At 44.1% G+C, this 26,073-nt stretch overlaps 1 protein-coding gene across 1 annotated transcript in view; it reads left to right on the plus strand.

The window, feature by feature from the left end:
- Positions 1 to 26,073, plus strand: part of JAK2 (Janus kinase 2) — a 1,019,755-nt gene that overhangs the window by 887,937 nt on the left and 105,745 nt on the right. The window contains exons 16-19 of the mRNA XM_085635055.1: positions 4,630 to 4,768; positions 15,416 to 15,567; positions 15,699 to 15,849; positions 25,128 to 25,261. Coding sequence (XP_085491181.1) covers positions 4,630 to 4,768; positions 15,416 to 15,567; positions 15,699 to 15,849; positions 25,128 to 25,261 — 576 coding nt within the window. The remainder of the gene's footprint in view (positions 1 to 4,629; positions 4,769 to 15,415; positions 15,568 to 15,698; positions 15,850 to 25,127; positions 25,262 to 26,073) is intronic.

The following is a 26,073-nucleotide window of genomic DNA, read 5'->3' on the forward strand; positions in this document are numbered from 1 at the left end:
GCTGATAACTCATCCATTTTCAATGAGCTCTAAGTGCTGGGTCTGATCTGTGGTCAGCTCAGCAAGTTAAATCCCTCTACTGATAGGAACACAGGCCTAGGTCTCTTCTACCTTTGCCCACAGCGCAGCACGCTTGTCCTCTAGCAATGTCTGGTACATTCTGTTCACAGGGTAGACACGTGGCGTTGAGTTCCTCATCACTAATAAAAGTTGAACTGATTTTCTTCATTAATGATGCTATTTTTATGTCATCGGTAACATCATGTGTTGTATGTGGAGTGTTTTAGGGCAGTTTTGTTTGCGATTCTCACCACAACTTAGGACTTTCTATGGCTGTTAGGTTGTGCCTGGTGCAGATGACGTCGATTCATCAGACGTTTTTAGGGCAGTTTCGTTTTTGTACAGCAAACATCATAAAATCTCTTCTGACACCATAGCTTCACTTTGATAATTTTGTTCAGTACATTTCTTGGATCTTGCAATAATATGGTTTGGTTTCATGTCAAAGCAAGGAGCCTTTGCCTCAGTATGCACTGTGCACAACTGAAGGACTTCGGTATTGAACTTCAGCTCTGGGGGCACCTGTCCCCATGTGAGCAGAACCATCTGTGCAAGGCCCAGTCTTCCTTCCCACGGTGCTCAATTTGGCACTGCCAAAGTACCTCGCTCTTTAGGTCGAGCCTAGCGCAGCGAGCATGCGCTGCTCTAGGAGATGACCTTTTGGAATCCCTCAGAACTTTTCTGAAATTCGTGTTTGTGGCTTTTTTTTTTTTGCATTAAATGTATTGGCCTTTGCGTGCGTCTTTCCAAAAAGAAAGCACGCACTTGGCAAAAGACGGGTACATGTCCCACCTTTTTAAGCAAATGTTTCCTCCCACGGCATCCACCTTTCAGGAGTGAGCAGCGGCGTGCAGGGCGCCATCTGTTTTTAATTAGCGCGGTGTCTTTCAGTTTCGCTGCCGTTTTTTTTTCTCCATTTCTTCCGACTAACAGAGCATAGGCATACAGTATATGTAACAGAGTGGTAAAGTTATTTTTTGGGAACTTTGACGGTCTCTGTTTTGAGTGACTTCAAATTGTGTTGTTGTGAGCTTAAAAATCCTTGCATTAAAACGTGTCGCACTACATTGGCTGACAGTGAATTTTGTTGTATATATGTTTGAACGCGTTGTTATATATACTATTGAACCCTTGTGTATGGAACTTTTGTCTTGCGCAGCGGGGTCCCAATTGTCTTTCTTGCTTCGTTATAAAGACAGTGGTAATCCTGTGACGATAATGCAACGTGCCTGTTTCTTTGTTTCTGTGTATATGTCTGTCTTTTACTGTCTCTGTTCAGTTATTTGTATAGCCTTTCTCATTGCCCTTGTTTTGCTTTATCTCGGTCTATCCCTGTGTATGCTTGCGTATCTATCTATACCTGTCCCTCTCTCACTGTCCGTGTCTTGCTCTCTCTGTTTGTATACACAACTATTATGTTGCTCATTTGTGTTTGCTTCATCGTACGTTTTTCCCTTTCCATTTCTTTGTGTGTGTACTTTTCAGGGCATGCTAAATGTACAACGTTGAGAGCATAAACAACCCTCCGGATGCGCATAAAAATTGCTCTTTTTTTATATAGATATTTTATTGCTATAGTTCGGAATGGAACCCTGTTTTCCGCAAGTGAGGTTTATTTATAGGTGCAAGATGAAATAAATGTTGCTAAGTGTTCTTGTGTACGCCTATGCTAAGGTAAAGTTGGTGCCAAGAAAAAAAAGGTAACAAAATGCGTTTTGCGACTTTTTGAATACACTCTACCATATTTAATCCGTGGCAGGCACTGCGACCCATAGATATATATATATATATATATATATATATATATATACGCAAACAAAACGCACACTGACTTCAGGGAACATAAATTAGGTTAGTGAAGAATCTAAGCCTGTGAGGTGGAACCAAAAATAACACTGATGTAGCGGGTTACCAAGACTTGAGTTTTGTTGTTGCTTAAAGTGCATACATTTGCTTTATTAGTGAAGAAATATGTTTTTAGTAAGCAATTTAATTTGAAAAAACATTCCGCTCATATACAAATGTATTCACATATTTCTAATTATGTATACAGAAGAACTTACTTCTTAACCATGTTCTACCAGCTGCTGGTGCCATGTGTTTATACCATCCCAATCCTTCTGTTAAATTCTCTGCCAGTTTAATTTGGTACCCTATTATTAGTATTGTTCATATGTACCCTACAGTTTAGTTGTACAAAATAACTATTTAAATAAGTACTTCTCCATGCAGTTCTATAATATACCTAATACATATGTTAAAGCTTCCACCCACTATAATGTAAAGCATAAGGTCCCAAAGGCGAGACCTAATGGCTATGCCAATGCTTGTTTAATTCATGCTCTGAGGTGGCATCTGTAGTTCAAGAAAAGGATTGCAAAGATTGCTTCAGTTTGTATTACTGGCACAGTTTGTTGTGATCTGCAGTGCCACATTCAGAACTGTGGAATCAACCTGTAACCTGTTTTGTTTTAGCCTCCTGCCCTTTTTTAAGTTCGAGTGTTAATCAACCAGTCCCTGTGGGTCTAACACCTATTAAAATAGCAGTTGTGGATATCTGTGGGTCCTACTATAAGATTGCAACACTCAAGTATCTTAGAAGCTGGTTCTGTCCTTCTAGCATTCCTGATGACCCCATAGACCCTTTATTCCCCCGATAATTTCAGGTCAGTCGTCAACAAACCGGTTGTCGCTTCTGCAAAGGCAGGGCCTGGTAGCAGTAATAGGATATCTCAAAAAAAGAGTGGGGGTCTAAGGGATATGGTTTAAAGACTCAAACAGTTTATAATCCCTAATTCAACCTATCATATATAAGAAAAACTGTGAGTCGAAAATAGTTTTATGACCTTAACGCTACCACTCAGTGAGTACTGATTCAAATCTAACTGCTGTCAAAAATGTCCAAAATGTCCCAGTGGGTATGTGTATGCATGAGAAAGATTCCCATCACCCACGACAAGTGGCTCGCTTCATCATTTGGGAACCCAGGAACTTCGCCAGAGAACCATCCTCTACCAGATGAACGTAGATACTGGTTCAATGTGTGTCCCAAATGTATCTATCGGTATATTGTCTGAATCGAGGGAGACCACAATAAAGATGATAAGGGGTGATGTATGCAGTGCACGTGATAAGGAAAGTGATGATTAAAATTGGTTAACAAGGCACAAAATTGTTTTTATTAGAGTGCTACCTTGATACCAAAATAAAATAAAACAGTGCTATGACAGTTTAAACAAATAACTGTGTTGGAAAAGGCTGGTCTACATGTTTCAGCTCTCGGATAGATTATATCCCAGCTTTCGTCAGGACCAGAAAGCTACTGCAAAGTTGTGGTGTATTTAATACAAATATCTCATAAATCATACAACCTGGACCTTGTTCCTGGTACAGGGAAAATACCTGTAAGAATAACAGCAGTGAGAATTTAAACAAGAAAACAAAGTGGTATAGCGTTACAATTTGGTCAAAAAAACCGCAAAGAGATTAAATCTATCAATTTTGCGAAAATACCAGTTAGTGTACTCAAACAACTGTACGGCCATCACATCAAGTGATAAAAATATTATGTTGTCACTTACCCGAATACTTCTGGGTATGCGCCTCACCTCACCTGGCAACTGCTCAGGTTAGGAGGCACCACTCTAGGGAATGATATAAGTGGAAAACATTGTGTCACCTGACCATGGTTCTTTAAATGTTGAACACTTAGTATACACAGCGCAAATTTAAAAACAAGGCGGCCTGGTAGGAGCATCACAGCCTGGTCCCCATTCGAGCCTTGCAGCAGAACAATGGACAATATTTTCCCTAGGCAGTCTAACACATGGCCAAACTCCCCTAACATGGCCACCACATGCTTGGGAAAAAATAAATGTGGATTTAAAAAAGAAAATCCGTGATTCAACCATTTTACTAGCGTTTTTATCTAAATTACAAGCATTTCAGTTGTGCCAAGCGTTTTATTATGTTTTTTATTTATGAAGGAGACAAGAATAAATAACCACCTAACCAATTACTCAAATCCCAGGCAGTTACAGTGCCACTTAAACCGCACTTAATAACATGAACGTTAAAAAAAAGTGCAGGCAAAGCAAAAAAGCTCCGTCAAGTTAATATAAAAATAAAATCAAAACCACACTTTCAACCAGGTTTGAAACTGAAGAGAATGGAACAATTTCTGTGCAGATGTGAACAATGTGAAAGTGTTCTCTGCAGTGAAGGTGCCAGTGGGTAAGATGGGCTGAGCCACTTCCAAATGTTGTCTGCTGTGATGGGCAAAGCCAAAACGTGGGTAACAATTTAACAGTCTGGTGATGAATCTCTCTGAACAAAAGCCCCTCTGTGAATGTATATTATGTTTGATTTTTGGGGAATAACAATAGGCTTTTGAGACAGAAGATGTCAGGCGAGATCTAAAACGTACCAGCCCTATCAGGAGCAAGAGAATAAAGGCAATAGAATGTTGTGTCAACGATGTGTCTTAATACCTAAGTTACTAGTGAAGACCTAATTCTTTCATTTTGACATTAATGCTTAAGCTTTGAAAATGTCCATTGAATTTTCTAGGAGGACAAAGGCCTCATCCATGGTAACGTGTGCTCCAAAAACATCTTGCTGGTTAGAGAAGAAGACAGGAAGGCTGGAACGCCTCCTTTCATCAAGCTGAGTGACCCGGGGATCAGTATTACCGTTCTGCCAAAAGAAAGTAAGCATCCAAGCCTTTGTTTTTTCCAATTCTGTTTAATCCCTGTTCGTTGTTAATGCTTTCCTGGCCGTTGGCACGTTACTCCAGTGCACTCTTGTCCCAGGGCGGATGTAAACCAGCCACAGGTAGGTAGGCCAATGCTGGTGGGTCAAAGAAATGGCAAATCATTCAAATGAACCATTTCTGTTTTCTTCTTCTTATGAGCGTAGCTATTTGTTGCGCCTACCATAAACTGAATCGCTTCTATGCGCTTGATTTTTGCAATCCAGGCACCAGGAGCATCGATAATGATTGGTGGAATGGAATTTCCTTTTTTCTTTTTTTTTACGAGTTTCCTCATAAAGGATGGATGGCTTCTAAAAAAATAAAGTAGAACACATCAACAGCTAAAATGCCAACACCAGCTGGCCCACAGTAACGTAGGGAGAAGCACGTACTTACCTTGTATCAGAGCAGGTAATTGAGAACTGTTGAGAGACGATGAAAAAAAGCTTTTGGGAACAGAGTGCGCCTGCACTGACTTGTGCACAGATATATAGACACAGTGGTTTGTTCCTTTTCCCCATTTCATTGCAAATGTGGCCACTTTGACAACATTTCCTGCTTTGCCTCTAGCTGTGCAGCCCTACTACCGCATGAGAAGACAGTAAGTGCTACCACAGGGCTACTCACAAATGCTCCTCTAAGTAACATAAATGACTCTCACAGAATGCCCTTTGCATTCTCCATATTTGTATATGTTTCGTTTCTATAATGTAATGCTGTGCTTCAGATTGACTTTTCTCCTGAAGCATTTCTCACCCAAGTTCTACCATGTGTCGCTGTGAAATGGTTGTCAGCATGTGGTGTTATGGTATTTCATGTGCATGGACGCCCACCCATCACTGGCACGGCTGTTTATCTAGGGGGATACGAAAACAGACTTCAGAGCATCCTCCTCAACGTGCATTCCGTGCACAAACATGCTGTAGAGATCTGGAACCTACTCAACTCCCTCTCGCCCGCCATTACCTTCTTCACGGAGACCTGGACCAATGCCTCCTCCACCCCGGACATCAACACCGCCATCCTCAGCGAATACAAGATCCAGAGGGAGGACCGCCGCAACCACCCAGGAGGGGGCCTGGCTATCGGCCTTCCATATCCGGACCAGCCCCAATGCCACACTCCGAAGGACCCTCGTCTACAGACAACCCGGTCCCTGGACACCCTTCGTCACCACCATCACCGACTTCATCGCACCCCACGCCATCGCCTCAAGGAACTACATACTCATTGGAGACCTTATCTTCCACCTCGACAACCCCAGCCACCCCCAGCTCCATCATCCTTCGTGACAACCTCGCCGACATCGGATTAAAACAACTCGTCACCACACCAACCCTCAGAGCAGCGCACACACTCGACCCCTTCTTTGCAGCAGGAAACCGCGTCCACTTCAGCCACACAACACAACCGCCATGGACCGACCACCACTGCGTGCACTTCACCGTCGACAAACCCACAGCACCCAAACCAGCCCCACGCCCATCACGAAGGAACTGGAGCAAGGTTACCGACAAGCATCTTAACTCCAACTTCCCCTGAGACAAACACACCTGGACATCCGACGCAAACACCGCAGCCAGAGGACTCAACTCTTGGATCTCCAACTGCACAGATGAGTTCACCCCACTACTCAACCCTGACAAACAGCGCCCCAGGAAAGCCGCCTGGTTCACCACTTTCCTCCAAGAAGCCAGGCGCACCTGTAGACGCCTGGAGAAGAACTGGAGAAACATCAAGACAACCGAAAACTACTCGAGCTACTAGTACGCCATGACAGACTACCACGACCAAATCAGAACCAACAAGAGGAACTTCATCCACAACAAAATTCTCGCTAACTCCGCCAACTCTAAAGAACTCGTCAGTATCATTCAGGAATTCACCAACCTAGGCAGCGACGCCACAGACATCACCGCGTCCGAAGACCTCTGTGACAAACTTGGAACCTACTTCCACCTCAAGATCAAAAACCTCTACGACAACTTCATCGACCACCCACCAGATGCCACAGCCGGCCACGTGCCCCCCAGAGACACCAGCCAGCCCACCATCTACAACTGGACACCGATCACGACCGAAGACACCGCCTCGACCATGAAAGGCATCCACTCAGGGGCTCCCTCGATCCCTGCCCCCCTCACATCTACCGCAGAGCTGTGGCCGCCATCGCGCCCGAACTACAATGCACCATTAACACCACCTTCAAAACAGGCACCTTCCCAGATGATTGGAAGCGTGCAGAAGTCAGGCCCCTGCTCAAGAAGCCCACAGCTGACCCCACCAACCTCAAGAACTACCGGGCCATCTCGCTCTTCCCCTTTGCAGCCAAAGTTCCAGAGAAAATAGTCAACAGGGAACTGTCACAATTCATCGAAGAGAACGCCTTCCTCGACCCGTCCCAATCCGGGTTCCGAAGCAACCACAGCACTGAGACCGCCCTACTCACCGCCACAGATGACATCCACACCCTCTTGGACCAAGGCCACTCCACAGCGCTCATCCTACTCGACCTATCAGCAGCCTTCGACACGGTCTCCCACTGCACACTAGTAGCCAAACTATGCAATGCTGGTTTACAAGGAACAGCCTTGGAATGGATCCGATCATTCCTCACCGGAAGAAACCAAAGGATCAGATTGCCACCCTCCTCTCCAATCCCACGAAAATCATCTGCGGAGTCCCACAGGGGTCATCACTGAGCCCGACCCTCTTCAACATCTACATGGCCCCCCTTCACAGCCATCGTCCGGCAACACGGCCTCAATATCATATCCTACCCTGACGACACCCAGCTCATCCTCTCCCTCACCAAGGACCCCATCAATGCCAAACTCAACTTCCAGAAAGGAATGCAAGACGTCGCAGTCTGCATGACCAACAACTGCCTGAAGCTTAACGCCGAGAAAAAAAAAAGTCCTCGGTCTCGGAACCACCCCTTCAGCATGGGACAACACCAGGTGGCCGACCGCCCTCGGAAGCCTACCCACCCCCTCAGACCACACTAAAAGCCTCGGTATCCTACTCGACTCATCACTCGCCATGAACCAGGTGAACGCCGTCAACTCCAGCTGCTTCAACACCCTCCGCATCCTCTGCAAGACCTTCAAATGGATCCCCCCCAGAGTCAAGGAAGATAGTCACCCACGCACTCATCACCAGCAGACTGGACTATGGAAACGCACTCTACGCCGGCATCAACAAGTCCCTGCTCCGCAAACTCCAGACAATACAGAACACTGCCGCCAGAATCGTCCTCGGCATACCCCGGCACGAACACATCAGCCAACACCTACGAAAACTCCACTGACTCCCCGTGGAGAAAAGAGTCCCCTTCAAAATCCTCACTCACGCCTACAAATGCCTACACAACCCCGGACCCAAATACCTCAACGACAGAATCAACTTTTACACACCCAAAATAAACCTCCGATCTACCAACCTACCACCGGCAAAAAACCAACGCATCGACAGAGCCAGAGCAGGCGAAAGATCCTTCTCTCATATTACAGTCAAGACCTGGAACGAACTACCGGCAGACATCAGACGTGCCCCCCCCCCCCCCGAACACCTTCAGGAAGACCCTCAAGACCTGGCTCTTCGGCTAAACAGATCTGCGGAACCCTCCCCCCTTCCCCCCTTCATCGCCTTGAGACCCTCATGGATGAGTAGCGTGCTTACAATTCCCCTGATTGATTGATTGAGCATGAGTACAAGGTAGGACACACTTGGAAATGCAACACAACTGAAACAAACATTTGGCATTTTATGAAAGCAGACCACTCTTGTCTCCATGCCACCACCTTGCAACAGCATTGTGTCCTAATGAAAGTAGACGTGACATTGGAAACTGCAGACCTGCAATTTAGGAAGTCAGATTTGATGTCCTAGGTCTCTAGTATCAGAGGAAGAGCTACTTCTACATTTTGTCAAATGGATCTCTGATTTTGTCTTAAGTGTCTGGTTCTGGAGATAGTGGTAATGGAATGAACTGTGGTACCTGCGGTAGCTGACTAATCCGGTTGGAATGATTCGGAGCTTTTAGAAGTGGTGTGTGCTGGTCCTCTCTGGAGTGGTTTTGCCAATCGAGCCTCGGTGGGGGTGGTCAGAAGGGCAACTTCTGAGATGAGTGTGTGAGTGAGGGAGATGAAGATTGTGCTTTGCGGTCTTTGCATTGTTTCCTGACATTGACGGAATGTTTCGCAGTTCATTTGGGGGCAGGAGAGATATGAATACTTTGGACAGAACAAGGGGGCTGTAGTGTAGTAGACAGCATGGGTTCATCCCTACAAGAGGGTCTTTGAACGTGGAGGTAGGTCTTGTCATGTGAAAGTCAGAATGTGTGATGTCGGAGTTTATCCTGTCAGAACCAGGAGTTTGGTTGACAGAAGGATCACGTGGCAGGGATGACTGTAAAAAGGGATGATGATAGTCACAGGAGTCATTGAAATTTGGAGGTGCAGTATGAAGGCTGATGATAGTAGTATGATAGTATTGTTGGCAGCATTTAGCTCTCTATTGTGGAGGGAGTACTTTCAATGTAGTTTGGGACCCTAGTAACTGAAGATTTTTAAAGTGCACGAATGCCGAGGTGTCTTGGCGCTGGAGGAATCAAAAAAGAGAGCAGAGGGCCGAGTCAGGGAAACGTTAGAAGCTGTAGGGAGGGGAAAAAGCCAGGTTTTGGCCTGTTTCCTGAACTGGGACCTAGATGGAATTAGTCAGATGCTAATAGAAAGTTCGTTCCACAGTCTGGGTGCCAAGAAGGAGATGTATCTGCCTCCCCATCTAGCTTTGTTCACTCTAGGAACAAAGGTCAGAGCTTTATTGGCTGATCTTGGACTTCGACAAGGGGCGTGCCATTGAAATAGTTTTTGGTAATCAGTAGGCCCATCCCCTTAAAGGGCTTTGTGGACCAAGCAGAGTGCCTTGAACTCTGTTGTCTGTTTAACGGGGAGCCAATGAAGTGTTCTAATGGCACCGGATATATGACCAAAGTTAGGAATATTTAACAGAGTGCGCGCCTCTGCATTCTGTAAGGATTTAAGTTTCGAGAGCTGGGGTTTGTCAGTGCCTAGGTACAGGGCGTTACAATAGTCAATGCGGGAGAGAACAAGGGCCACAACAACTGTTTTCCACAGGTCCGTAGGTAAGAACGGCAGGATTTTACGCAGCACCTTTAGAAGAAAATAGCAATCAGATGTAAGCTGGTTAATCTGAGCTGAGAAGTTAAGCTTGGTGTCATACAGGAAACCGAGGTTTCTCACTTTGTAGGTTGGGGTCGGACAGGGTCCTGCCGATGCTGGCCACCAAGATGGGGACCAGATAGGGGGGCCATTCCCAAATTCCATGACCTCGGTCTTGTTGGTATTCAATTTGAGGTAATTCCTATGCATCCATTTCATGATGTGGCTTAAACAGCTATGGAATTTGTCTGCTACCGAGTTGGTCATCGTTGAAAAGGAGAGAATAATTTGGGAATCGTCCGTGTACGATACAAGTGAGAAGCCATGGTTCTCAATGAGCTTGGCTAACGGAGTGACATATATGTTGAACAAAGTAGGAGGAAGGGCGGACCCTTGTGGGACTCCCCCCAGGAAGGGTAAAATTTGCTGATTCTAGGGTGTCCCAGCACATCCTCTATTCTCTAGCTGAGAGAAAGGAAGTAAGAAGGGTGGGCATGGACTCCCCAATTCCCACTGCCTTTAGCCGACGCGCGAGTACGGCATAGTTTACCATATCGAACATGGCTGATAGATCAAGTAGGATTAGTATGGCCCTGCCCCCCCCCCCCCCCCCTTGTCGATTTGCTGGTGAATTTCTTCAGTAGCCATAACTAAGGCAGACTCTGTGAAGTAACTGGAGCGAAAGCCATGTTGTGTTGGATGGAGAACATTGTTGGTATCTAAGCATAATTAGATGGGCCTGCATAGTCTTAGATCTACAGTTGCCATCCCTTGATGTAAAAACCAAAGTCCTCACAGAAGTGTTATAACCCTGACAATCCTCATCTGAACCCCTGCTATCATTCAAGTAGGCTGACACCCTCATGGGTACTTGGATCAAACCCTGCTCTTACCCACCCATAAGTAGACAGGTAGCATGTTGGTAAAGACCTGCTCTTCATGACCCTGCGTTTAGTACGCAGTACCTAGCCCTGCGAGCCTGGTACAGGTCGCCACCAGCAGGGTTAATCTTAATTCATTTTCCACTACCCCCAGGCAGAGTATCGAAAAGTATTGAAGCATTTGTAAAGAGGACTTTTACTGCCACCACCCTTGTCCTTCGATCAGTTAACACCAGCTGTTTGCTGGGAAGGTACTCTCATGCATTGTCATTCAGAACAGTAGCAGAGATATTACCTGCAATTTAACACACACCATTCAAGATGACCAGGATGCGACCAAGTATGTCACCTGGTATGCAATAGGCTAATTAGGCAGATAGGTTGGCACTAACGTTGTGCTCCGGCGCCAGGCGTGCATGAGATCCATGGGCTTCTTGGATGATGCTCAGACATCAATCATGTATATTTGATAGGCCTTGCCTCTTTGGCTAGAAGGCTGATTTTGTTTTTGAGTGCTTTAAAAAGAGTAGAGCTACTGCGTGTTCCCTCAGTCCTTCTACACCTGCAAGGCAGTATCCACAACAATTTCACTCCTTTCGAGGTATCACAAGGGGTTTCACCTTCAGACAGCGTCAAGGCCCACCGTTCCCATAAAGTCTTTCCGGGGTCAGGGTAGGGGATTCTGCATAGACCATCCAGCTCAGCATGGGCAGTAAACTTCACAGTTCCTGACCAGTTCAGCACCAGCCTCCAGGTAGCCTTCTTTAGTTTGCCCCTAGTGGCACACAACCACACCGTGGAACGCAGGATCACTCATGGGGGACAAGCTATAACATCTGACAGGTGGGTCTTGCAGATAGTACAATGTGGTTATGCCCTCCCATTCCTTTCTGAGCGTCTTTCATCTACATCAAACTGGCTTTCAGAGCACCATTTGTCCATTTTCCTGCCAGAAATGTAGACTCTTGTGTAAAAACGGAGTTCTTTTGGAGAACGGCTCCCATACTCAGAGATTGGAACGGAGTGCAATCCAGTTATTTCCTAGTGCAGAAAAAGAGTGGAGGCCTTCACCCTTTTAAATCTTCAACTCTTCAATTTCTCCCTGTGGAAAGACCAATTCAAGAATCTCACACTGGCCCAGGTTCAATCTGATCAAGGGAAGTAGAGAGGGGCCCCACAATCCAAGGCGACAGGGCACCGTACTAGACTATTAAGTCAAACAGATCTCCCCTTTGGGTTCAATACAATAAATACAACAAGTACAACAGGAGGAGCTGATCAGTGAGGAGCATGCATCATCCTATGCTCAACCGATCACCTTTTGGATAGGGGTCATTAAACTGAATAAATCAGAGCTTTTTGAAATTTGTAGACTGGTTTGCTTCAGTTTAACCCACTGGGCAGAAAACGTTTTTCAGGCCCTTTTTTTGAGGGATGCAGTTTGGGGAGAGGACGGGACAGATAGGGGTTTCTGGTGGTGGTTAAGGTCCTTTGACACTTATGTCCTGAGTAACTTTCAACTATGTCTTTGCAAACTGGGTGAAAGTACAACTCTTACCACACTTGACCATCAGGGCAGCGAGGCAGAGCAGTCACAAGCGGCTGGGGGAGGTAGTGTGGGGATAAGAGCCCAGAACTCAACAGCCAACCAACAGGCACAATAAGGTATTGTCCAGTCAGTGCTTATCCTTATGTAAGAGAAAGTACTTTAATCACACAGCACAACTAAACACTACCCAGGTCAATAGCAATACAATATAGGGTTGTAATCTAGGTCGCGTTCATCCGTGAGGCACCGCACTCCCTTACACATACTCTCTTCCTGCTCTGGTGAGGATGCTATGGGTACAGTCCCCAGCACTCTATAGAAGTATAAGCATTTATTAAGCACAGGTGCAGAAGAGTCAATTATGCAAGAAATGAGATCGGAGAGAACGAATGAGAGATAATGTGTGCATGGAAAGCGAAACTGCGTGAGGAGACAAGCGGAGTGGGGCTGGTCTGAGCATTTTTGTCAGCGCTGCTTTTGGATCCTCAGTCTTACCTTGCAATGTGGTTCACACTCCCAACCTCGCAGAAGCAGCTTTACTGTGGGGACTGCGGCAACAGCCTTGCATTGGGATAGAGATTCGTAATGATGCATTTATGTAGTGCAATACTGCCGCCTCATATTGGTGTATCATGGCGCTGTACCAAATAGTATTTGTGAGCAAGTAGGACAAAGTGGATTTCTGGGTGGAAATGTCAGCCATGCACACAGATGGAAATAGCAGTTTTTTAGGCCTTTCTGAACTTGAGAAGATTCTGTTCCGGATGGCTGGATGAAGTTGGTGGAACAGACCTGGTGGCACCACTCTTCTTCAGCAGCAGTAGCCTGACTGCCCAGTTGCAGATAGGTCCTCAGTTTTGGCAAGTGCAGCCTCCAAGGCCGATCAGGGCTTCCCACTTTGGAGGTGATACAGCTTCATTTACTGACATCAGAAGCGTCAGCACCAGTGTCTCAAGCCTATGGTAGATATGGTGATATTTGGCCGTAAAACGTCTTAGTGCAGCTCACTAGGGAACCACTCAGAGAAGAGACAGAGGAAACACTTCACAGCACAGGCCACTCCTTGCTTTGCATTCTGTGATTGTCCTCTTTTTCAGAGTGGTCCTTGTGCTAGGACCATGCTGAGCCTATCCTACTAAGCAGTGCCCTGCAGGAGTAGACACGCTCTTTCCCTGTCTCAGAGAGCAGGATTCTCTGCACTTCAAGCAAGCCCTGAACTCCTCCACCAAATGTGCCGACCTCAGGTGATGTCCCATCACCTCTGGTAGACTGTCAGTCAGGTAGATACCGGCCGCTCTTTGAGTACTTTGCGCTCCCTTCATTGTTTAAGATCTTACAACTCCAACAAATCAAGGTGATTTGGATCACACATTTATTCACATTTTCCAGACCAGAGATGTGTTTCCACTGTTTAAGGTTTCAGGACCGTTTTTTGTTGGTTCCAATTCAAATTTCATTTCTGCCTGCTTCTCAGATAGATCTTTTGTGCAAGGTGATGGCTCTCCCAGCATGGAGCAATGAGTCTGGCTCTGAACAAGAGTATTCAAAACAAGGGCACAATGAAGTGTGAGATCACTGCATCTGGCTGTCTTCTGCCCTGAAGCTGTAATCGCGATAGACAAATGGGCAAGCTCTCCCTCAAAACATCTTCACCTTGCACAGAAGGAACTGCAGTCACACCTACCATCTACCAAATGCCAGTGCTCAGGAAGAACTCATCAGTAGGATTTTGCAAAAAAAATCCTCATTGAATCTCTAAAGATCGGAATGACTCCATCTTCACGTCACTTCAGTTTCTGGGTCTCTATATTCCGGCCGGACAAATACAAGCAATACACTTTCAGTGTTTGAAGTAGGCTGTCCTCATCTTCCATCTTGTGCCCTGCTAAACCGGTGGCACCCAAAATGGATCCCATTGATCCCAGTACTCAGACCGACACAACCCACATAGTCCTACTACTATACATGTACTACACACTCATTGCACATTCAAGCACTCAACATGCTCACAGGATGCCAGCACAAGATGCCGTGTTCCACATAACAGAGGACCTATACGCGCAAATGGCTAATAGGCTATGCTTTTCTTGTCTCAGAATAAAAAGGTCTGGTCAGTACCACTGATTCACGGTACACTGCCACCACCATTATAAGTGATGAACCCTAGGAACAGACAGTAGTCCAGGGCCCACTATAAGGGCACGCGTGTTGCTTCCCTCCAGGTCACAGACCAGGTTCTGGACCTTCAATTGCCAAGGACAGGCCTAAGCTTCTGCACACACTAGATAAGTCTGGCTCCGGTAAAAGTAAAAGTCAGGATACGAGTTTCATATCCAGCTAGGTGCGTGCCCGTTCACCCTTCAAGTAGCATTCCTGACCCAACAACCTAGTAACAGCTATGTATGTGCAAAGCTGAGGATTGTTTAAGTGGTGCCCCAGCCCAGCCACACGGAGCCATTTCATCACCCTGGATGTACCCAGTGTTGCATAGCACCACGTGCCCCACAAATGCACATTATTATCCATTGTTTTCTGATGATGCATAGGGCGATTGTTGACCTGTATCTATGAATGTTGGCTAGTGTACAATTGAGTGGTTTGCATCGGTTACTCACATGAGTGCTTGTCTATATACTAGCCGATGTACAGAGGCCATGGGTGCGTCGATAAACGCCGATGTATTGTTGTGCTTAATGAACGTAGCTAGCGTTGGGCCCAACTTGCCGGTCCGCACTGATGGCCTCTTAAGCGCATGACCCAGGTTATTGCTGATTTCACAAACTTACATTCACACCAATAGAACTGACTATAATTGCAATGTTGAAGTTTCCCAGTCCCTGCTTTGTTTGATCATGCATCTTTCAGTTGGTTCAGTGAGGATTCTGATGACTAGATTAGCCATACTAATACCTACTGCACTGATTACAAAACAGCGTCAAGCACTGTGGGCACTTTGGTCTTCTAAAGTCCGATTTTTGTTTATTTTAAGTTCTATTAGAGAGGATTCCGTGGGTCCCGCCTGAATGCATTGAAAGTGCTAAACACCTGACCCTGGCAACTGATAAATGGAGCTTTGGCACCACCTTGTGGGAGATCTGCAGTGGGGGAGACAAGCCGCTGCATGCACTGGATTCTCAGAGGGTAAGTAATGATGAACATGTTTTTGGATTTAACTTCATTTTTGCCTCGCTTTGTAGTGTGAATTTCAGAATGATTTGCTCTCAGGTCTCCGGTACTTGTATTTTTAACCATGTATTTTCGTTTCGCAACAGAAATTACAGTTTTACGAAGACCGGCATCAGCTTCCGGCTCCAAAATGGATAGAACTGGCGAATCTAATAAACAGCTGCATGGATTACGAGCCGGACTACCGGCCCTCCTTTAGAGCTGTAATACGTGATCTCAACAGTTTGTTCACACCAGGTGAGGCGCTAGAGTTAATCCGCACAGCTGCACGATTCTGATTGAAGTTTGTATTAATTTATTGATATAAAAACAACCATTTAGTCCATTTCATTCACTTTAAGTAGGTCTAGTTCTCCTCAGAGGAGAAATTAGAAATATGAGAACAACGTCATCAGTGAGCGGGCCTTCTCGCGTTAGGTCCCGAGCTCGACCCTGGGCACTCGGCTTTCCTCGGTTCACACCGACTGCAAGATCTTGGCTTCATGTTAGGGCAGAGTTCTTCAAACTTTGTTGCGCTGAGCCCCCCTAAGCTAAATATTTTGAAGTCAGGCCCCCCTCCAAAACTTTATGGCAAAATGACGGGAAAAGCTGGAGGAGCAGGACTAAGCAGAGGTTTGAGCATGTGACACCCTTTCAGGGGTTCTTTTTCTGCATCTCATAACCCACAGTAACGTGAAACTTATAAAAGAGTAAATGCTTGAAACAAAAACAGAAATTGACCAACAAACACTACTCCCCATAGCTGGGGGAGTTGTGAGCCCCTCACACTCCTGGTCCCCAGTACAACACCAAATGCTTCACTAATGATATCTGCATTCCTTAGTAGCAGGCGGTCACATGTTCCTCTTTCCCCCCTTTCCCCACTGTGCCTGGCCATCACTCCAGTCTTGACACAGGCTCTCTATACATTTCAGAAAAAATAGCTCCCACACGGTGTCCCTTCTGCAGCAAGGGTTCCCTATGCACTAATGCTAGCAAGGAATATGAGCCCTGGTGTCTCTTTTGCAAAGACACCCATGTGCTACCCATGAAACGGACCCTTGATGCAAAGTAATTCAAGGCAGCATGCAGTAAGAATTCTGTTACTTTGGGAAACTATCCAATGCAAATCCTGACTTGCTTTGGATAGTAAATCCCAAGAAAACACTTTGCATCAGGTTTGCATCCCAAAAGTAACGCAAACCTGTTGCAAAGCATTAGTAAATAGTGTCCCTACAGTGGCGCTGCGCAGCCTTGTATTACATTTGGGTACAATCCAGTGCAAAATGTGATTTGCACTGGATTGTTAATACCAATACACTTTGCGTTAGGTTTGTTTAAAAAAAGTAACACAGACTTTACGCAAAGTCTTTGTAAATCTGAGCCTAAATCATTGCTGCAGCCTGTCTCAAGCTGTGTGTAGTAACATTTTAAAATAATGACACTCGCAGTGCTTCCTGCCAAAAACAGGGACCTTGTAGCATCATAAAACAAAATCACTATTCCCCACTGCACCAAGCAGGATTTAATTCTGACTCTCACACACACAGACATCTGCAGCAATTGCATTAACCAACTGAGATTTCATCCTTTATGAGTGCCTTTCCCACTAATTAATTTGTGTGTGTATTATTCTAATATGCAGTTAACGTAAAGTTGAAAAAAAAAACAGCTACTGAATATTTTTTGGTTCTTTGTAGGCCTGTAATTGACCCTGGCAACACACTGACTGACCTCTGCCCATGCCAATTAAAATCACAGTTCCCATGCTTTTTTTTATAGCCCTTTGGCTGCGTGTAAATGAAGATAGCCTTGAAACGGGACAAATAAATGAATACGTTCGCGCTTCGAAGCCATCTTCATTTACACTTCTTTTCTGAGATATTTGTGCCCCCTGAGAATGCCGCCACGGATCCCCAGGGGGGCGCGCCCCACAGTTTGAAGACGTCTGTGTTAGGATGACCAGAATTTTAAAGCCAAAAACCGGGACATTTCCCAGAAATAGAAGAAGGACCCGAGCGTACATTATGACAGTGTTCCTTAGCAGAGAATTACAGAAGAGGAAGCAAGAACATAAATAAAATACAATTTGTAAAGCCAGTATCTGGCCTGTTTATTAAATTACTTTCTAATTACAGCTGCTAACTATCTCTGCTTTGCAAAACATAAAAAGATACCTCTCACCGTTTTCAGTCGACCCACTCTAAAAATCAGGGCATGAGCTAAATTTCCTGACATCTACCGGGACAGTTGGTGAAAATCCGGGCCTGTCCAGGCAAAGTCGGAACGCCTGGTCACCCTACTTTAGGGTGGCCAACTGGCATCGGCGCAAATTCAAGATGGTGGGTGTAAAAATTCAGGACAAAGGATCAAAATTCAGGACAGGAGGTCAAAATTCAGGACAAACATTCAGGGCAAAAGGTATGCTTTACAGACACATCAGTGGATGTCATGCAATAGTATATAAATAAATAGGCAAAGAACATAAGTACAAGTCACTTTCTCCTGCCCGGTCACCTTGCACGGTCACTTCTCCTGCCCCATCACCGCTCCTTTCCTCTCATTTCCCCTGCCCCTTCATTGCTCCTGCCCGTTCACTTCTCCTGCCCCGCTCACTGCTCCTGTCCTTTCACTACTCCTGCTTAATCACCTCTCTTGCCCCGTTACTTCTCCTGTCCCATCACCTCTCCTGTCGCCTCACATGCCCCGTCACCTCTCCTGCCCTGTCCCCTCTCCTGCCGCGTCCCCTCTCCTGCCCCGTCACCACTCCTGCCCCATCACCTCTCCTGCCCCATCACCTCTCCTGCCCAGTCACCTCTCCTTTCCCCATCACCTCTCCTTTCCCCATCACCTCTCATTTCCCCATCACCTCTCATTTCCCCATCACTTCTCCTTTCCCCATTCACCTCTCCTGCCCCCTTCACCTCTCCTGCCCCCTTCACCTCTCGTGTACCCTCGCCTCAAACACGGACTGCTCCAATTACCACGGGCCGGTAGCTCTGACCAGTTGTTTGCAGATGGTCTGAAGTGACCGTGTCTGCTCTCAGGTTCACACTGAAGCCCTCTGAGCAGATATGCAAGTTATTGCATTGAGTCCAGTTGGCCTGCACCAGAGTCCAATGGGACTCGCTGCTCAGAACGAGGCTGCCTCTGCTTGTCATGCTCTCTTTTCATGCGAACCAGTGCTTTAAATGGGCCCGTAAGTGAGTACCAGCACTTTTATTATTTTGAGCGGGACAGTACTGACACTTCTCACGAGAGATGTAATACCTTTAATTGGAGAGTGCTGGCACTTCTCGGAAACATGCAAGTACTCTGGTACAGAATACCTGCACTATTTTTCCATTTCAAGCACTGTCGCGAACCCGTATTCTTGCTCCCTTTATCTGGAGGAACTGATGATAAAGTAGCATCTAGTATCTTGCTACCATTGGAAACAATCTGACAATGCACAGGGGATTTTTCACAAGGGGAGGCTTCTTGTTCTGGAGACTTGAATGCCTTGTATTTCTTTTTTTGTAGCGTTAGTAGTGGTCACTGTGAGGAGCTCCGCTCAGCTGTATGCTAAAGGTTTTGCTGATGTCTTGGTTGTAAAAAAAAAGGTTGACATCTGGACTGCAGGCACAAAAGAGTCGATATTCGTCTTCTTAGCCCCTTTGTAACCTCAAGAAAGGTTACAATGGGCAGTAAACACATAGATTCCATTTATAAAAAGTGGTCATAAATTGTGCACAACCTTTTTGCAAATGAAATCAGATTTTGCCAACGGACCTATCCTATGTACTATTAGGTCGTGTTTTCAGGGTGTTGCAGAATGGCCTGCCTAATTAGTATCATTAGACAGGCTGCAGTTTGCAAACCCCTGTGACTGGATGCAATCACTGGGACAATGGCCTGCAAGGGACAGCAGACCACCATTCCTGTGACTGCATTTCATAACAGATTTCCTTTTTTCCCCTCTTTTATTTAAAGCAGCCATTTTTCCTTAAAATAACTGGTGTGGCTTAAAAAATGATTTTTATTTTGGAAAACTTCAAGGAAAGTAGACAGTGGTCCCCTGGACCACGTCCTGCGCCCCCTGAATCCCAAAGGGAGGCATTACGCTTGCAAATCAGTTACCACCTCCTTCTAGGACAGGGTTACTTTTCAATGGTTTGCACCGGAATTGTGGTTAAAAAAAACATTGAAACAAACTATACAGAATTGCAATTTGGAAGGAAAACCTCTTTCGTTCCAATTCCAAATTGCAATTTGTCATGTGTCAGAAAATCTTTTGTCAGTGGAATAAAGTTTTGACAGGTTTCATTAGGGACTAAAGTCTCCCCCAAGTCTGTACAGTGCTGCCCATATCTTAATCTGGTGTTACATTACTATGGTGCATCCTCAAACTTGACCTGCGCACACTCTGCATCTCTGAGTAGATTTTTTTTTTGTATGAGACTGTTCTGTTAAGTTTTTACTTGTAAGAAGACTCTCTTTATTGTTCAATTAATTAAAATTGTTACAATCGGCTGCATTTTCATATGTAGCGTGAAAGAGAAGAGGAGGGTAAAAAAAGGATAAAAAAATACAGTTCAAAAATGCATAATCATCATGCAGATTCCACCTAAAATGTCTGGATTCGTGAAGGTTTATAAAATCGTTAAAACAGCGGCCCAGGCTGGGTCTGAAATGCTAGTGCATTGAATTAGCAGCTACGTCTCTAGTTCCTTTCTAAATTGGACAGGCCCTTTAACGTGATGGATTAGTGTTCGTTTTAATGCACACCTTTAATTTTTCCAACCTTCGATTAGTAGTGTCAATGGAAAAAGCCGACGTTTATAGATATTAACCTCAGTTCTATGGATTTGGATGATCTGACGTGCACGATTGATCTTCTTAACTTGGTTGATTGTATTTCCTTCTTCGCTGTGTAAGCCGTTGAGTCGCTTTGGTTCTGGCTAGATGGGCAGATAATTGCTGGTGGATGTTTTGGTTGTATTTGTGAGGGCGATCTGGATTGCATCTGGGAATTTCCCTAATCTGGCTGCTATTTGTACTGTTTTTACAGAAAAACACAGGTCTGAGACTTCTCTGCAATGTCTAAGACCATGGGTCCTGCAAATGGGGACTACCAGATGATGTCACTCACTGGCCAACTTTGGACAGCAACACAATAGGTGAAGCCAGGATTCGTGTTGGTAGCTACATAGTCGTCAAGCGATTAAGTTGTCCTGCTGGGCCCAAGATGGATTGAAGTCCGCGTCTGCTAGTGCAAGAAGCCTCATATACAACATTTTCTTCCAAGTTTGACCTGTTAAGCCTTGCTCGAAATAAGGCTGAGGTTTGCCCAAGATATAGGATGCGTCCAGTCTAGAGACGTTGGGTTGGCAGCGTAGGCTTTCCAGATCTCTTTCAATTAAATTTTCTTAACCTGTGCGTTCACTGACTTTTTCCAGGTGCTGAGCGGGATATCATAGTTTTGCAGGTTTTGAACTTCTATTTCAAGTAGGTTTAGGGCCTCTGTCAACTGGGCCTGCCATGGGGAGCCAGCCACTTAAAAAATTGTTTTGATTTGGACTTTAAATGAAAGTGCTGGGGGGGGCACGCAAGGCGCCGATGTAGTATTTAATTATGTCCCCTGAACATATGATGTCCGGGCAGGCATGTCCCAGCTCCAATCTGACTTTGGATCTCCAAGCCTGTCGAGGGAGTGATAGAACCTTTTTATAGATTGAAATATGGAAATGCATAAGAAACCTGTTGAATGCGCCGGAGAATGCGAGGCGACCGTAGTTGATAGAGGGAACGAGTTTGGCACTCGGCACTTTCAGAATGGGATCTGCGGTGGGACTGTGTAGCAGCTGATTTAGGCGCTTTAAGCTATAAATCATGCCCGCCCCCTTACTTCTTAGATGTATTAAGTGTTGAGATTTTTCTTCTTGGGATTGCGGGACCACTATGTGAGGCAGCTCTTGTGGCCAAGGCACTGAGATCGGATGCAGTAGTGGAAGGGCCATCGGTGGTGGACTATGTTTGAGGCGGCTTAGGGGCAGTTTTAGTATTCTACTCTTCATGGGGCTCAGGCTTAGTATCTGTGCTCACTTATGGAGATCACTAGTTCGCTGATAGCAGAGTACCAATCGTTCTTTCCCTTTTCTGAGCATTTTTCAACATCAGTGAATTTGATGCTGAGGCTGATCTTAAGGTCCTGCAGTTGCTTCACAATGGGGAGTGACTCTTCGACAGTGACTCTTTTGACCTCAAGGGTGACCTTGATAATGAAAGAAGGTGTAATGGTGAGGAGGGTGCAGTAAAGCTGTAAGAGTCAAATGTTTCAATGTCCCATGAGGACTTTGGAAATAGTGGTGATGGTGCCATTTGCCTGAGTGCCATTTGCCTGACTGCTCGGTTTCATAGTGCATCATGCACATGCCGGGGTTAAGAAATATCCTCTCCTTTCCCTTTTTCTTGTTGGACCCCGATTCAGAAAAATCTTTCTTTTCCCGGTAAGGCCAAGCTAAGCCCTCAGGCAAGATCCTTCTTTGTCTTTCAGCCTCCTCTGTGCATCTCTTGACATGTCGCACTCATCAGTAACTTAGGAGGCTAGAAGGCAATCCTTGCAGACTGTATTTTTATCTTTCTTATGCTTCATTCCACCACAGGAGAGGCACTGATAAACAAAAGAGCAGACATAGCAGCTGAAGGCAGCTCAACTAAGAAAAGTAATGCTCTAGTTTAAAAGAAAAAGAGTCAAGCATGTACTTGATGAGTTTATTCCTCAAATGAAGCCAAACTCTCTTCAAAAAAGTAAATAAAATATAAAAATCAAACATGTTGGGAGAGAAGAAACACGTAACTGAGCATTCTGGGACAGTGGAGCTGAAATTTTCTTGAAGGGGAGTGCCAACGTCTATGTTTTTTTTGGGGCTGCATCAAAGAGGCCCTTTCAGTTAATTACATTATCTAGTATTTAAAAACATTGCCTACCTTTATGCATGCTTTTTTATGGCATAATTATGAAAGTCCTTGGAGATTTTCAAAATTTGCTCTGAATCCCACACATAGGCTAAGATATTGGTTATAAATTCAGATTAGGCAATTTATGACAGCAAACTATGGGCTGTTAGTTTATAACATTTACTTGTTAGTTTATAACATTTACTTATGTAGTCTTTAGAAGAATAAAACCTATGTTTCCTAGATATAGATGTTATATTGTCAATCCTACCTCTCTTCTGTTTTCCTCCCCCTAACAGTATGTTAGTGCTCCTGTTCCAGCCTCAGTGAAAATCCCACTTGACTGGGATAAGACTTGACTATGATACTGAGCAGCCACATACAAAAAGAGTTATTCGTTTTCAGTCTAAAAACAGGTCCTAATTCGGGTCCAGTGTCAGAAAAGCAGAAGCTGAGAAAGTAGGGGGTCTCCTATAATCTGCAAATGTCCCCTAAAAGAGCAATGCTATTCTCTTGAAAGTGACATCATGTGCAGGGCCAGATTAAGTTGGAGGATGATAAAGTTGAGTACGACTGAACATGGCTGCATAGGAGTGTGCTGCTGTAAGAGTGGCGCATGATGATGCAAATGCATCATGTCAGCGCTGCGACCAGACTGTCAAACAGAAGGAACAGCACTGGAAGAAATATCTATTCACATATGACAGCTGTGCCTTGCACACTTACTGTGCGTCACTTCTACTTCATAACAAGACTGAAGAAAACTTTACCCATCTCTCCACCAGGTAAACGTGATCAGTCTTTCTTGGATCAGCACCTACTTGAGGGAGAAGTTTGTGGAACAGTGCTTCTAATTTTGTGAGCTAGAGAACAATGTCTGACCAACCCTCGCCTCCTAATCCATATGCTTCTAAAAAGCCTTTCTTGGAATGGTATTCAACAAAAGGAAATTACATCTCAAAGGAGTGGAGATCTAATTGAACAGGCCTCCTGTCCCCATAGAGTGCCTGAAATTGTGAAACAACATTCTGATCTGTAATTCTGGCATGAAACATATCACATTTCTGAAAAGGCTGTAAAACTTCATCTGCTGATTTAGAAAAAATGTATGCACTTAATAAAACGCAATCTTCCATTTTGGAAAATATTTTTAAAAAAAATGTAATTGTGCTTAAACATTCTAGAAATGCATCCAAAATACTATGGATTTTTTTTTCATACGTAGTTCATAAAATACCGTTTCCACATATTGTCCGTTGGTGTAGTCTGTGGTCTAGACCTTGTTTATGTGGTGGCAGGATATTCTTTGGGCCCTTAACATATAAGGACTATTCACAAAGGTAGATTTACTCAGAGTACATTTACTCTTACACTTTTGTGTAACTTTGTTATTTGAATATTTACCATTTAAGAGGGTAAAGTTACTCAGAAGTGTAGATTTACATGTCTCAACCCCCAGAAATAGTAAGTGACATCACTAAACTCGTCATATAAACTGTAAAGTTACTTCGAGTAATGACCTGACAACCTTTTTTGGTATTCTGCACACATGGTGGAAACTCGGCAATAAGGGTGGATATCTCCGTATGGTAAAACATGGAGAAAAGTTTTAAAGTTATTTGAAGTTTAAAAAAATGTATAAAGATACATTTGTTAAATATTGATGTTAATTGTATATATTTCAAATGTGGAACAATATTAAAAATGTTACAGCATTGACTTTTAAATAAAAACATAATTATTTAGAATATATTAAATAAAAATAAAAATATTTGGCGGAAGCTTCAATTAAGGGATACAATTGCCATATAAAGTGAAAAGAAGACCTTGTTATGTTTTAAAATCATTAAAAGTGATGTGTAGAATTAAGGTAATTTATTTTTAATATAAATAAATATTACATAATTTTATTAAATAAAGGTAATTGAAATATTTAAATAAGTGTTTTATTTATAAAAACTAATTTAACATTACATTAAAAATTTTTTTTATTTTAAATAGTTTCAATAATTTATTTTAACATTACTTCTGATGGTGTTTTATTTTAAGTCCCTACTGCCGGTATTTTCTCTGGCAGTTTGTTGCAGTACCAGTGGTTGGCCAGCTCTGATGTGGCGTACTTTTTGGGTGGTTTTGGGTCCGTTTTGGCTATACTAACTACAAGGGCAGTTTATGAATAGCATTGGCTTACTCTTATGGGAGAGTGCATGTTCCCCCTAAACTCCTTCCTAACCCTCACTAAACCCCTCCTTACTTCTCCCGTAACCTCTCCCCTTTAGTAGTAAGTATTCTCTATTTTCCAACCGCTCATACCTACATTTACTACTAAAATATATACTTACGTGTGTGGGGATCTCAGCAGTTGGTTCGAAGAACTCTGCACAGAAAAGATAGAAGAGGCAGCCTGCATAGCCCTCCATACATAGGATTGTGAGTAGCATTTTGTAGTACATTATAAGTACTATTTTAGTACTACTAATGTACTGCAAAATGCAGTTTGTGACTAGGCCCTGTAGGTTGGTAAACAGTGGTTTAAATATGGGCTACTCTGTTAAAAGGTATTTTCTTATTATTGCATCACTGTTCCTTCTTCTTAGATTATGAATTGCTCACAGAAAGTGATATGTTACCAAACAGAGCAGAGGTCTTGGGATTTTCTGGTGCCTTCGAAGACAGGGACCCTACACAGTTTGAGGAAAGACATCTAAAGTTCCTGCAGCAGCTTGGCAAGGTACTGTATCATTTGATTCATAAATGCTTATATTTGTTAAGTGCAAAAGGGTATTAGTGAAGCTTTTAGAAAAACACTGGAGCAATGTGTGGCATATATGGGTAAAAGAAAAGACTTACTTTGTGTGGATGTTAGAACAATAATTGTAATTCCTTTAACACAAATTGAATGGACTGCATGTTCTTTAATACTGTGTAATCATTCACCTCCAAGGAGAGCCCAATTATTTCCCCAAGCCCACAAAGGGACCTTGATGAAAACCGTTATTGTGCAACACCACTTTCTTCCTTTTTCCAGGATGCCATCCAACCTGATGGCTGTTTGAGACTAAAACCTTAATCGCTCCTGAGGTGATCCAAGTACATTTGGGGACACTAATCCGTTTTGCCACTGAGGAAGGCAAGATTTGATAAGGAGCTGTTTGGGCATGAGACAAAAGTAAAATATTTCTCAAGACGGAACAATCTCACATCCAAATATTTTTTGCAAAACTAGTGTGATACACTTTAATAAAATCTTCAGAGCAATTTACAATGCACACACAAACTTGATGGTGGTATTCCAAAATTGTTGATGATGCTGTAAAGCTTAATCAGTTTAAATACCAAATATATAAATGCTTAAGTTGTATGGGGAATTCCTTCTGTATGGTAAACTGGCATGTTACTCTGCCCTGCGTGCACTAATGTGTGGATATGGTGCAGTAACTTTTTATCTTCGCATCACAGTAATCTAAGCATGTACACATATGTCTAGGGCTGTCCCTGACTTTAGAAGGTCATGGACTTGTTGTGTGATCTGGAGCGGCATAT

The sequence above is a fragment of the Triturus cristatus genome, chromosome 2_1 (genome assembly GCF_964204655.1).
Source record: "Triturus cristatus chromosome 2_1, aTriCri1.1, whole genome shotgun sequence".
NCBI lineage: Eukaryota > Metazoa > Chordata > Amphibia > Caudata > Salamandridae > Triturus > Triturus cristatus.